The 10,908-nt window shown below is 55.0% G+C and overlaps 5 protein-coding genes across 5 annotated transcripts; all 5 read left to right on the plus strand.

Moving 5' to 3' along the window:
• Positions 1-250: 250 nt before the first annotated feature.
• Positions 251-1,393, plus strand: DQ04_05921000 (hypothetical protein; the record flags this gene model as incomplete). The annotated part of the gene is made up of 1 exon (XM_009314445.1): positions 251-1,393. One exon carries the CDS (start codon positions 251-253, stop codon positions 1,391-1,393), a length of 1,143 nt encoding a protein of 380 aa, XP_009312720.1.
• Positions 1,394-2,189: 796 nt separating this feature from the next.
• On the plus strand, positions 2,190-7,631 carry DQ04_05921010 (hypothetical protein; the record flags this gene model as incomplete). Its single annotated transcript, XM_009314446.1, has 1 exon — positions 2,190-7,631. The coding sequence occupies one exon, from the start codon at positions 2,190-2,192 to the stop codon at positions 7,629-7,631; it is 5,442 nt and encodes a 1,813-aa protein (XP_009312721.1).
• Positions 7,632-7,988: 357 nt separating this feature from the next.
• Positions 7,989-8,681, plus strand: DQ04_05921020 (putative exosome-associated protein 4, putative,3 exoribonuclease; the record flags this gene model as incomplete). Its single annotated transcript, XM_009314447.1, has 1 exon — positions 7,989-8,681. One exon carries the CDS (start codon positions 7,989-7,991, stop codon positions 8,679-8,681), a length of 693 nt encoding a protein of 230 aa, XP_009312722.1.
• Positions 8,682-9,024: 343 nt separating this feature from the next.
• On the plus strand, positions 9,025-9,591 carry DQ04_05921030 (hypothetical protein; the record flags this gene model as incomplete). Its single annotated transcript, XM_009314448.1, has 1 exon — positions 9,025-9,591. One exon carries the CDS (start codon positions 9,025-9,027, stop codon positions 9,589-9,591), a length of 567 nt encoding a protein of 188 aa, XP_009312723.1.
• A 208-nt stretch (positions 9,592-9,799) lies between these two features.
• DQ04_05921040 (putative dynein assembly factor 1, axonemal-like) lies at positions 9,800-10,648 on the plus strand (the record flags this gene model as incomplete). The annotated part of the gene is made up of 1 exon (XM_009314449.1): positions 9,800-10,648. The coding sequence occupies one exon, from the start codon at positions 9,800-9,802 to the stop codon at positions 10,646-10,648; it is 849 nt and encodes a 282-aa protein (XP_009312724.1).
• Positions 10,649-10,908: the final 260 nt, after the last annotated feature.

Genomic DNA, 10,908 nt, shown 5'->3' on the forward strand with positions numbered 1-10,908 from the left:
ATATATATATATATATATATCGTCCCCACCCTTTTTTTTTTCTTTTCTCTCACGGCATTCATCGCTGCTCGTAACAGAGTGTGAAGCGTGAGCCGTGCTCTGCAACACCCCGCACAGCGGCAAAAACAAATACCCCCAAACAGAACAAAAACAGGGATAAGACTGAGAGAAGAAGAATCGCCCGAGCAACGGAGTGAGCAAGGAAGACACAACTGTATACCCTCTCACACACGTACCACATTGCGAAAATATGCCGTTTCCACCTGTTGAGGAAGCCCCGCGCTCCATGACGCGCCGCCACTACCTTGTGGAGCGCAACCGCCTCCGCGTCAATGCGTATGAGCCGACCCGAAAGGAGCTTGAGGAGGAAGAGCTCCGCCTCGCGCGGGAGCGGCAGGAGCGCCGCTCCAAGATGCTCGACACCTGGAAGAGCCACTCAGGCTACAGCGCCGACAACACGCGGCCACTTCCCGGCGGTGGGCCGCGCTCGAAGCGCATGAAGGAGGCGGCAACGCTCAAGAACCCCAACTACTACCAGATCATCAAGAAAGAGGAGGCGCAGCTCAAGGCGGAGCGCACCGCGTCGTACAAGGCAGACATGCAGCGGCAGCTGAAGGACAGGGAGGAGTACATACGCAAGTGGCGCGCGGATGAAAAGGCGTACGTGACGGCGCTTGTAGAGAATAGCAAGGAGCAGGCGCGCAAGCTCGAGGAGCGTGAGCGCGAGGAGGCGCGGGCCAACAAGGCGTACATGGACCGTATGCGGGAGAGCAACCTGCTCGAGCTGGAGAAGAAGCGGGAGAAGGAGCAGGCGCGGGAGAAGTACGAGCTCTCCCTCCTCCGTACGGTGCAGGAGAGCGAGCGGCGCAAGGCAGAGACAGATGAGCGTCGTGCCAAGGACCTCAAGCGCATTATGCAGAATGAAAACGAGGAATACCACCGCACCGTCATGCAGAGACATAAGGAGGACAAGGCGCGGGGGGACGCGGAGCTGAGGGCGATGATGGAGTACAATGCCGCCATCGCTGNCACCGTCATGCAGAGACATAAGGAGGACAAGGCGCGGGGGGACGCGGAGCTGAGGGCGATGATGGAGTACAATGCCGCCATCGCTGAGCGTGAGCAGCAGGAGCAGCAGCAGAAGCGCAACCAGTTCAAGGCGGAATTTGAGGAGAGCATCGCCAAACAGAAGGAGTTCCAACGCACACACAACTACGACGAGCCGATGGAGTCCATTCGCAAGCGCAACGAAGAGGCCGCGGCGTCTCTCGCGCTCATCAAGCAGGAGGAACGCCTCCGCGCGGCGGATCGTCGTCGTGAATACCGTGAAGACTTAATGCAGCAAATCCGCGAGAAACAAGAGTGGGAATTGACGCACCTTGAGGGTCTTTGAGGGGGGCAGTGTAAAAAGAATAACTGTGTGGCCCCTCCCCCCACCCCACCACACCCCTTCTGCTTGGTAGGGGGGGAGGAGGGGCCCGCTCTCCGCACAGTATCTCACTACTTGTACTATGTATTCGATGTCATGTGTTCCCCAGTCTGTTCAGACAATCAATCCATGGGTCACTCTGCGTAAGCGTGTGTATGTTATATGCGTGTGTATGTGTCTGTGTGTCTGTATGAATCCCCACGAGCACGTCAAGAATCGCCACAAACCACCTTTTTTTTTTTACTTCACTTTCCCCACACGTTGCAGCTAGAGAGGGGTACGACGCGAAAAAGAAGAAGAAGCAATATGCGGAGAAAGGTCTCTGTGTATGTGTGTGTCTTTTTTTGTGGTTGTTCTCTCGCTGGTGGCCTTGGTCACAGTGTGAAGGAACGGTGGTGGTGGAGAAAGGCGGTGGTCGGTCTGTGGTGGGGGGAAACAAATGTGATGTGATCACACGCACGTCCAGGTGCCCTCTTCCTTTTTATCTCTCTGTGTTTTTCTTTGTTTTAGACTGGAAAAAAACAACAACAAAGAATGAACAGGCCGTGGGTAATGAACTTCCCCACTATGCATTCCCCACTGGTACCGCTTATGTGCGCCTCTCTCTCTCTCTATCTGTGTGCGTGTGTGTGCAATGATCTGGATGTCTCTTTTTTGTGCCTTTTTTGTTTTCGTTTGTTTGTTTTTTTCGCTTGTCTCTCTTGTGAAGAAGACTTGCACAGTGGCAGGCAGCAAGTGCGCCTCAGTGGGTGTGGAGTCAATGGACTCCGATGACGAGTTTGACAGGCTGGTCGCCACGCAAGTGATGGCGTCATGTGCGACACCGCTACAAACAGCAGCAGGACTTGCCTCTGGAAGCGATGATGAGTTGGATATGTTGATTCTCGAAGCTTTGGAAGGGGTGACAACGACAACCACACCCACAAGAGAAAAGCCCGAAACTAGGTATCACGACACACAACAGCGTACGCCATCCTCCGCGGTGCCGCTGCAGCAGCAGCAGCAGCAGCCGACTGTGGCGAGTATGTCTGTCGTATCAGGTGCAAGTGGCAAGGTGGTGGGCGCGCCTGTGCCCGCGGTGGCGCGGCCTTCAAGTGTGTGCAGCGACAATGACAGCGACGGCAGTGGTGAGGCGATGCTGCAGGCCGTCCTGGCCGGGCACGGGCTACCGCAGCTGGAGCTCGTCGAGACGCATCTTTCACAGGGGCGTGGGGCAAAACATCCACCGCTGCAAGGTGTAGCCGCACGGACAGATGCGCCCGCGGGGGCCTGGGAGAACGAAGAGGAGGATCTCGTCGTGGAAGCCCTTGCAAACCTTGCGAAGCCCCCGGTACGGTTTGTCTCCAAGAGCCGGAGGCAGGAAGCTGGCACTCCGTCTCAGAGGCCCCACAAAACTGCACCAGCAGAGGCAGCCATTACCAATACCACAACAATGTCGACAACAACAACTGCCGTTACTGGAGATAGAAAGAACCATAAAAACGGCAAGAACGATGCGCCAATTCAGGCGGGCACAGATGAAGAGAAGTGGGCGCGGCGGACTCTGAGTGGGGAGGGTTCCACCTCTGCACCAGCTGCCAGTCTGGACACTAGACGGCCCTCCAGCCCCGTCAAGGACCGACACGCTACACATGAACTGGAAGATGAGAAACACATTCTTAGTGCCATTTTAAATGCCCTTCAGGACCGGCAGTCTAGCGTAAGTGGAGACCTGGCGCACGAGGAGGATGGCTACAACGTGGAGGCGGTGCTGCAGCATGCCGAAGATGTCGCGGCATCATCACTCCGCGAGGAAAGAGGCAAAGAGCGCCACGTCATGCATTTCCATGAGCACATTGATATGCGTGAGGAAATGCGGAAGGCTCGGGGGTCTGTGGGGTGGCCTTCCTGTGTGGCCGCGCGTGCCACTCCCGTCACCGCCTCGGACGAATCCCCTCCAAAGTCCCCTGTGTTGTCGTCTTCTTCCCTCTCGAAAAGGCCGACGCTCTGTATCGGAACTACTCTCGGTATCGTGCTGCTCTTCAATGCGAAGCGAAAGATGTGTGGCATGTGTGGCTCCGTTGCAACAGCGACGGTGGAGGCGCGAGGCGCCGTCGTGTCGCTCTCCATGTCGTCGGACGCGTTGGTGGTGCTGTCGGGGCACGAGCGCGGGGCCCTGGTGTTGTGGGACACTGACGCTCTTGCAGCGCTACGCGAGGTCGCGGACGAGTACAGCACACCCATTACACGCCTACGTCACTGCCAGATGGACCCATTCCGTGCCGTCGTGCTGAACAGCACTGGAAACGTCAAGCTGCTCTCCTTCACCCGCATCTTGTCAAAGGCGGTGTACCGCCTGACTAACATTGCCGCATCTGTTGCCGAAGCGCCATTTGATGATATCGACGTCGCATTCCTCGAGGGGGATGGACTCTACGTGGTGGCAGCCGTTTCAGCCGATACACTACTCATTTCCGTGTTGGATTGTGGTCTGCAGACCATCGCTACACCAATCTGCCGGCGCACGCGACCTCCAAAGTCTTCCCGAACCCATGAGCTGTTGCGTTTTGCTTCACTGCCAATGGGCCCTGGTGGTGTGACGCTCCTCATGTGTGTGGCGTGGGGCGCCGATGTGGAGGTGTTTAGCATCGCGGCCTCTGGCAAGCTGACCGAGTTGCAGCAGTTGGCGAGCGTTCGCCTCGGGCGACCACTGCACGCGATGGCGCCTATTGGCGGTAGCAGCTGTCTTCTTCTTCTTGATCAGAATGACTCGTTGCATCTGCTCGACGGGAGCGCTGGTGCTATCGTGGAAACGAGGGAAATGCACGGTACAGAGCCAGTGCTCTTTTCCAGTCGAAGTTGTGGTATGCGGTATGGTGCCGCCCTCGCACACTGTGGCAATGACGTGATCCTTCTGGGCCGCCGCCGCGCATTTACATGCACACTGGTGTCGTGGAATGCACGGTTGGATGCACTGGTGCAGCAACGGCGCTTCACAGAGGCGCTGGAGCTTGCCAAGGCGTTTGCACTCGAGGTAGCGCTCGCCGTTGTTGGCCTGAGCAGTGATCCGGCTGAGCGCCGCGCCAGCATTCGAGCATATATGGTGGGCCTCATCACGGTCTGTCTATCGGATGCTGTAGAGACGCATATCTCGCACGAGGCCCTCGCAAATAGTGTCACATCCGTTATTCAATTTTGTGCAGAGGTTGATGCGATGGATGTCTTCTTTGGTCCCGCAATGGCCTGCCTGCGCCGCGCCACCTCCAGCGACACGCTTGCGCTGTACTGCCTCGAGGGGTGCATCCTCTCAGGCGCCGTGACGTCTCTTCCGGAGGTGTACATCCAGCCCTTCTTTGATCTGCTCACCGACGAGGCGTTGGCTGAGGCACCGCCCGAGGCTGGGGACGTGGTGGCCCTTCGCGGGGTGTTGCGGGCGGAGCGGGCTTTGATGCGGCTCGACGGCAGCCATGAGCTCCTCCTGCACATCGCGGAGAAGCAAAATTTAGTACAGCTGACTGTGTCCATTCTGTCGTACCGGCAGCACCACTACGTGGATGCGTTTCGCTTCGCCCTCGACAAGAGCCGCAACCACGCCACCAATAACAATGGTGGGGATGACGTGGCACTGCGCTTCTTCGAGTGCACCATGCGTGGAGAAACTTTGCTGGAAAACGTCGAAATACGCGACGTCCACCGACGTCCCGCGAAGGAGCAGTTGTGGAGTCACCTACTAACTGTCACAGATGACTTTGCGGCGCTTCTTCGCATCGACCCACAGCGTGTTCTTTGTGCAGCGCTGCTGTCGCTACAGGAGAAAGGTCCCTTCTCGCCATGGGATGGCATAGTGTCGCGCGCGCGCTGCGTCGATGAGTTGTTCGTTCGCCTTGTGGGAGTGGAACTCTCCTGCAGCAGCCCGATCCGGCCGTGGGAGCTGGCGCGGCGAGGGTGGCCGCCGTACGCCGTTGTGCACGAACTCTTTGCAGATGTTACCCGTCTCGTACTCAGCGGTGCGCTGGCTCTGAATCACATGCAACTGTTCTGCGAGCACGTGTGTTCTCATTTTATTTATCAATTTCAAATCGCTGAGGATGACTTGCAGCGTCGCGATGTGCAGAATGATGTGGTGGCTTTGTTTCGCAGCTCTATCACCACGGGCGTCGACTTTGCGTTCGCCGAGGAAGAGTTGCGCCAGCAGCGCATGGCCCGTGCCCTGGCAGCGCTGCACTGCGCCCGCTTGGAGTACGCGGAGGCCATTGACTGCTACTTGGGGAAGGAGAACAACCGCGCCGATGCAGACCTAGCCAAAGACGTCTTCCGCGTTATTCGGGAAGAGATGAGCCGTGCGCTGCATGCAGGCGAAGCTGAGGCGGCGCAGCGTCTTCGGGAGGCCGTGATGGATCGCATCTCCCTCTTAGTTGACGTTGACGCTACATTGCTGGCGCAGTTTGTCTTTGACTACCTCCCAGGTAACCATGAGGATGTCATGGGCATTCTTCGCAATTCCAGTGCGACATTCCTCCGATATCTGGACGAGTTGGTGGCGAAAGGGGACCCAGCAGTAGCCAATGATGTGAAGCTGCAAAACACGTACATTGAACTCCTCTGCGCCCACGACCCGGGGCGTGTTTACCCATACCTACATTCACATGACTCTGTCGTGACATACGACCTGCATCTCGCGCTTCATGCGGTGAAACGGTACAAGGTGGCGGACGCCGCTGTATTTCTACTCGAAAAGACACTCATGATTGACGAGGCCATGCGCATCCTTATTGGGGCTGTCGCCGAGAAGCTGCATACGTTGCGTCAAGAGGTAGTAAACTACGTTAACTCCCTGTGCGAGAAGGGTGTGCGCCCCTCTCTTGTGTCGCCCTTCTTGTCCCCGATGAGGAAGCGAGAAGAGGAAGTGTTGTTGGAAGGCAAGCAACTGCAACAACAGACAACGAATCCGCATGGCTTATGGGCAAGTGAAGAGGCACTTCAGCAGGTATTGGGGGTGGGCATTGATTTATGCACCAAGTACAAGGACAATGGTGACTCCCGAGTGAGTGGGAATTGGTTTAGCCTACTGGAACTCTTCACAATTTCACGCCGTCTTCTGTGCGACCGCCAGCGGCAACACAGCGCGATTCTGCAATCCGGCACGGACCCGGTGGACGGCTTTGAAGACGATGAAATTCAGGCTGCCCTCACATCTGAGGGTCTATTGTCCAGCAGTCGATTTCCATTATTATCGAATCCTCTCTCGTTTCGCGGTGTGGCATTTTTGGAGCATATGATCGCCCTTTACACCAAGTACGTTTCCCATTTACTAACACACATGATCAAGGTGCTGGATCTGTCACAGGTTGTTGGTAAAATTGTGGAGGATCACGAGCGCGAGCGCTTTGGCCCTTTCAAACCTGTCATTGTCGATATCATGTCTTCTCTTAGCTTTGAACTGGAGGTGAATCATCTATGCAAGCTTTCCATGGACAATGACATCATGACACTTGGCTGTGACCTGCATCGAAGTTTTAACACGGGCGTGGTGCCCCTCTCGGATTCGTGCTATATCTGCAACGGCGGCCTTGGAGATGCGCGTGGGGCTGCGACAGAGACAACAGTGCGTATATACGCCTGCGGTCACGGCTACCATGAGTCATGCGTTACAAAGTACGGTGTAGGGATGGAGTGCGTCCACTGCAGCAAGGAGCGCACAGGGAACTTTCACCCTTTCGCGCGCCCACGCGGGGAAGATGGCAGCTTGGAAAACAACAACAATAACAATTATGATGGGGTGGGTAAGCGAGGGGAGCAACACAAAATGATGCAGGAGGGGGATATTCCGCTGATTGTTCGGAGGCTGAAGCACACACGGGCCAAGATTGACGGCACGCGGGGTTACTATGAACTGCTACGCAGCTTTCTCCATCCAGACGATACCCCCACAACAGCGTTTGGGTTACTGAGGGAATCCACAGGACGGAGTTTGCTTGCACCTGCACCGCCCCCACCCATCAACCTTGGCGAGTTCGCAGTGGACCTGCTGAATTTCGACACGGCGCTAGCTGTCTCCCTGACGGATGAGGAGGTGCTTGAGCTGTTTGGTGCACCGCAAGATGGTGACGACGACAACGACAATACCAGTGACGGCACCGACGATCATGGAGGAGGGGGAGGCGAGCCCGTGCTAGGGGGTGTGGCAACTTTGGCGTTTGATACGGCGCCCAGTGGCGCTTAGAGGATGAGGTGAAGGGAGGGGGAAAATTAAGGAGAGAAAAAAAGAGACAAGAAGGATAAGAGGGAAGTGTGCCCCGATTACTTTGGTGTGATTCCTCGTCCCCTGCCTCTCTGGATGCGCAGTGGTGTGTGCATTCCTTTCGGTTTATCCTGGTGTCTCAGCTGCTGTTGTTTTTCCGTTCGTCCTGTTAAGATGGGGAAGGAAAAAGGTTTGTTTGATTTTTTCTTTAAATGTGGCTTTGTGCCTACTTTCTCCTTCGGTGAGTATGTGTATCCATTTTGTTTTCCTTCTTATTCTCCTTGTGTCTTTTTTTTTTTGCTGTATCAAATGCTTATGGGCTTTTTTTCTTAAAAGGGAATGTCAGCGATGGAGCGAAGTTGCGGGAGGCGATCGCCCGACGAGGTGCGCCACCCTCACATTGCTCTTAATATACTGGGACAGTGTCACAGTAGCGCCTGTGTAGAACTGGGAAATACACGTGTCATCTGCGCGGTTCACCACCCGCAGCAGCTTGTGGATGAGTACCGCGGAAACCGAGGGCGTGTCGCCTGCACTGTGCGAAGATCCACTGCGGCGAGCCACCACGCGCCAACTTTTCGGACCATCGTGACGCCGGAAAAAGACATGGCGCTCGCCCTGGAAGGCGTGGCGGAGCAGGTAGTGGTGTTGGAGAAGATCCCACAGCTGTTGGTGGAGGTGGTTGTGGAGATTCTGGCGGAAGATGGGGGCTTGTGGAATGCTGTGGCAATAAGCATGAGCGCTGCCTTGGCAAGTGGGGGTTTTGATATGTACGATGTGTTCTCGGCGTGCAGCTCCGCCCTGCTCCGTGACGGCGCCATGGTGGCGGACCCTGACGGGGCGGAGGGGTCGAATGCCCAGGCCACGGCTGTTGTTTGCGTGATGCTAAACTCGGGAGACATTTGTTATTCTTCGCACCAAGGTGCGTGCGAGCCTGGTACCGTATCAGATCTCCTATCTTCGGCTATGAAAGGCGCCCTGTCCCACCGGGCGGCGATCTCGGCGCAGCTGGGCAATCAGGAGGTGTTGTGATGNTTTTTTTTTTTCTTCCTTCACAATTTGATGTTGTAAAAAAGAGGCCGTTTAAGTCGAGGGGAACAAGACAGGAAGATGAAAAGGAAAGAAAAAGTGTGCGAAACCCAAACGGGGAGAGCCGTATGGAAGGTGCGATGCCGCAATCATCATCTTGTTGCCCTGCCCTCTGTTACATCCGGTTATGCCCATATACCCATACACATATACGTAAAGGAATATATGCGTTTGTGTGTGTATGTATTGTCCTTTCTATCTATCTATCTCTCCCCAACCCCTTCACCCCCCCCACGCTGATGTATATAAGCGTCTCGGGGCAGAAGCGTTAACTTATAGGAAGAACATGCTCTATCGATCGTACGAAAGCAAGAATCAGGGCGGGGGCCCAGATCCAATCGTCGCCCTCTTGGTGAGTATTGTCATCTTTACCTTTGTGCTTGCTGGGGTTGCCGATACAAACCTCTACAGTGTGAAGACAATGGAGGGAATACAACATCGTCTATCGCTGTGGAATGGAGAGTCGTGCACCATGGACGGCTGTCTCACGCAGAAACTGCCGCCCATTGGTTGGTGCGGAGAACGCCGAACCTCATTTACCGCCATGCAGGTATTTTCTATCATATCGCTGGCTGGCTCTGTTCTCCTATTGTTATCTTCTCTTCTTGGCACGCTGACAGTTAGGACGCATTGCATACGTGTTTTCTTTTTTGGGTCGGCAACTTTGACGTGGCTATTTTTGATGATAGAGTGGTCCATGATGGCAGGAATATTCCACAGCAAGGCTTGCTCAAATCCGTCCTTCAGTGAAATAAAGTACCAGTATGGGGCTTCTTTTGCTCTTTTCCTTATGGCATGGACGTGTCTCACCGCAATGGCGATTTATAGTGGCATTGTAAGGGTTGATTGCTAGCGTAGATAGTCGTGTTTTTTTTTTTTTTGGTTTTGCGTTTGCCGCACGATTCTCGCGAGCGCGTGCCAAGACCCACCAAAAAGACTTCGTTGCTGCCCTTTTCTTGATAGTGTGTGTAGATTGGGCGTTTGGGAACATGCGTGACGCTTCGGTTTGTTTTGTTTTTATTTATTTCTCTGTTCCCTTCGCCACTTTTGAATAGAATATCATGGCCGCTGCGGCGACAGAAGGCGTCACCATGACCGAGGAGGCTATCATACAGCAGTGTAAAATGCACAAGGGTTATTCCACACCAGAGCTGAATGAGAAACTTTACCTCCACCACATAGGCTTTACCAGCATTTCCTCTCTAAATGCCTTCAATCGATGTACAGTGTTATACCTCAACAACAATGCGATTGATAATCTTGAAGGCCTTCACCCGCTTCATGAACTGCGTGCCTTGTATCTTGGCAATAATGCTATTCAGGATTGCCTGAGCCTTCCAATGTTGCCGGCATTGCAACTACTTGACATTTCCTGCAATAGCATTGGTGGCTTTGAGGGTCTCTTAAATGCCCCAGGGCTAGAGACACTTCTTGCGTCCCGAAACCGCATTCAAAACCTCAAGGGTCTTGAGCCACTGGAGCGCCTTATGACCATTGATGTCTCATACAACTCGATCGCTCAGCCTGGTAGTATTCTGCCGCATCTCTTTCAAAAAGAGACACTCCGGACTTGCGTGTTGCACGGAAACCGTTTTCTGGAGTCAGTGCCTCAATACAGGAAAACCCTCATTGCACGCATGCCGTCCCTGCGTTTTTTAGACCAGCTCCCGGTGTTCCCGGAGGAAAGGAGTTGCGCGGAGGCCTTTGCGAAAGGGGGTGCCGAGGCAGAGGCTGCTCAGCGCCAAGAAAACAATAGACAGGAAGATGAGGAGAAGCAGAAACAGTTTCTCTTTTATGGTGAAGCGCGGCGCCTTGCACGCGGCGGCCGGTGTCCCAACGAGGCGGGAACGGCACCCACACGCTACTTCGAAGACAACGATTACGAAGGTGTCTTCCTGCCCGCCCAATAAGGGCTTGGCACCCTGCCACCTCAAAAACCACAAAGGAGGAAAAAAGAGCGAGAAGCCCCCTTGAACGCCCGGGGTTGCGACGGTGTGGGCCGAAGAGGGGTTCTGCCGGGGTCTCTGCTGCGATTTCGGGCTCTGTGTGTTTTTCCTTCTTTTCGCTTTCCCCCGCCCCCCTTCCCCGCTCATAAGAGAGGGGGCACCGGTGCAAACGGCGCGTTGAACACATTTCTTTTCTTCCCCGTGCAATTTTGCGGCCTTTTTTT

This window comes from Trypanosoma grayi (assembly GCF_000691245.1).
Source record: "Trypanosoma grayi strain ANR4 Tgr_592_V1, whole genome shotgun sequence".
In the NCBI taxonomy this organism is placed as follows: domain Eukaryota; phylum Euglenozoa; class Kinetoplastea; order Trypanosomatida; family Trypanosomatidae; genus Trypanosoma; species Trypanosoma grayi.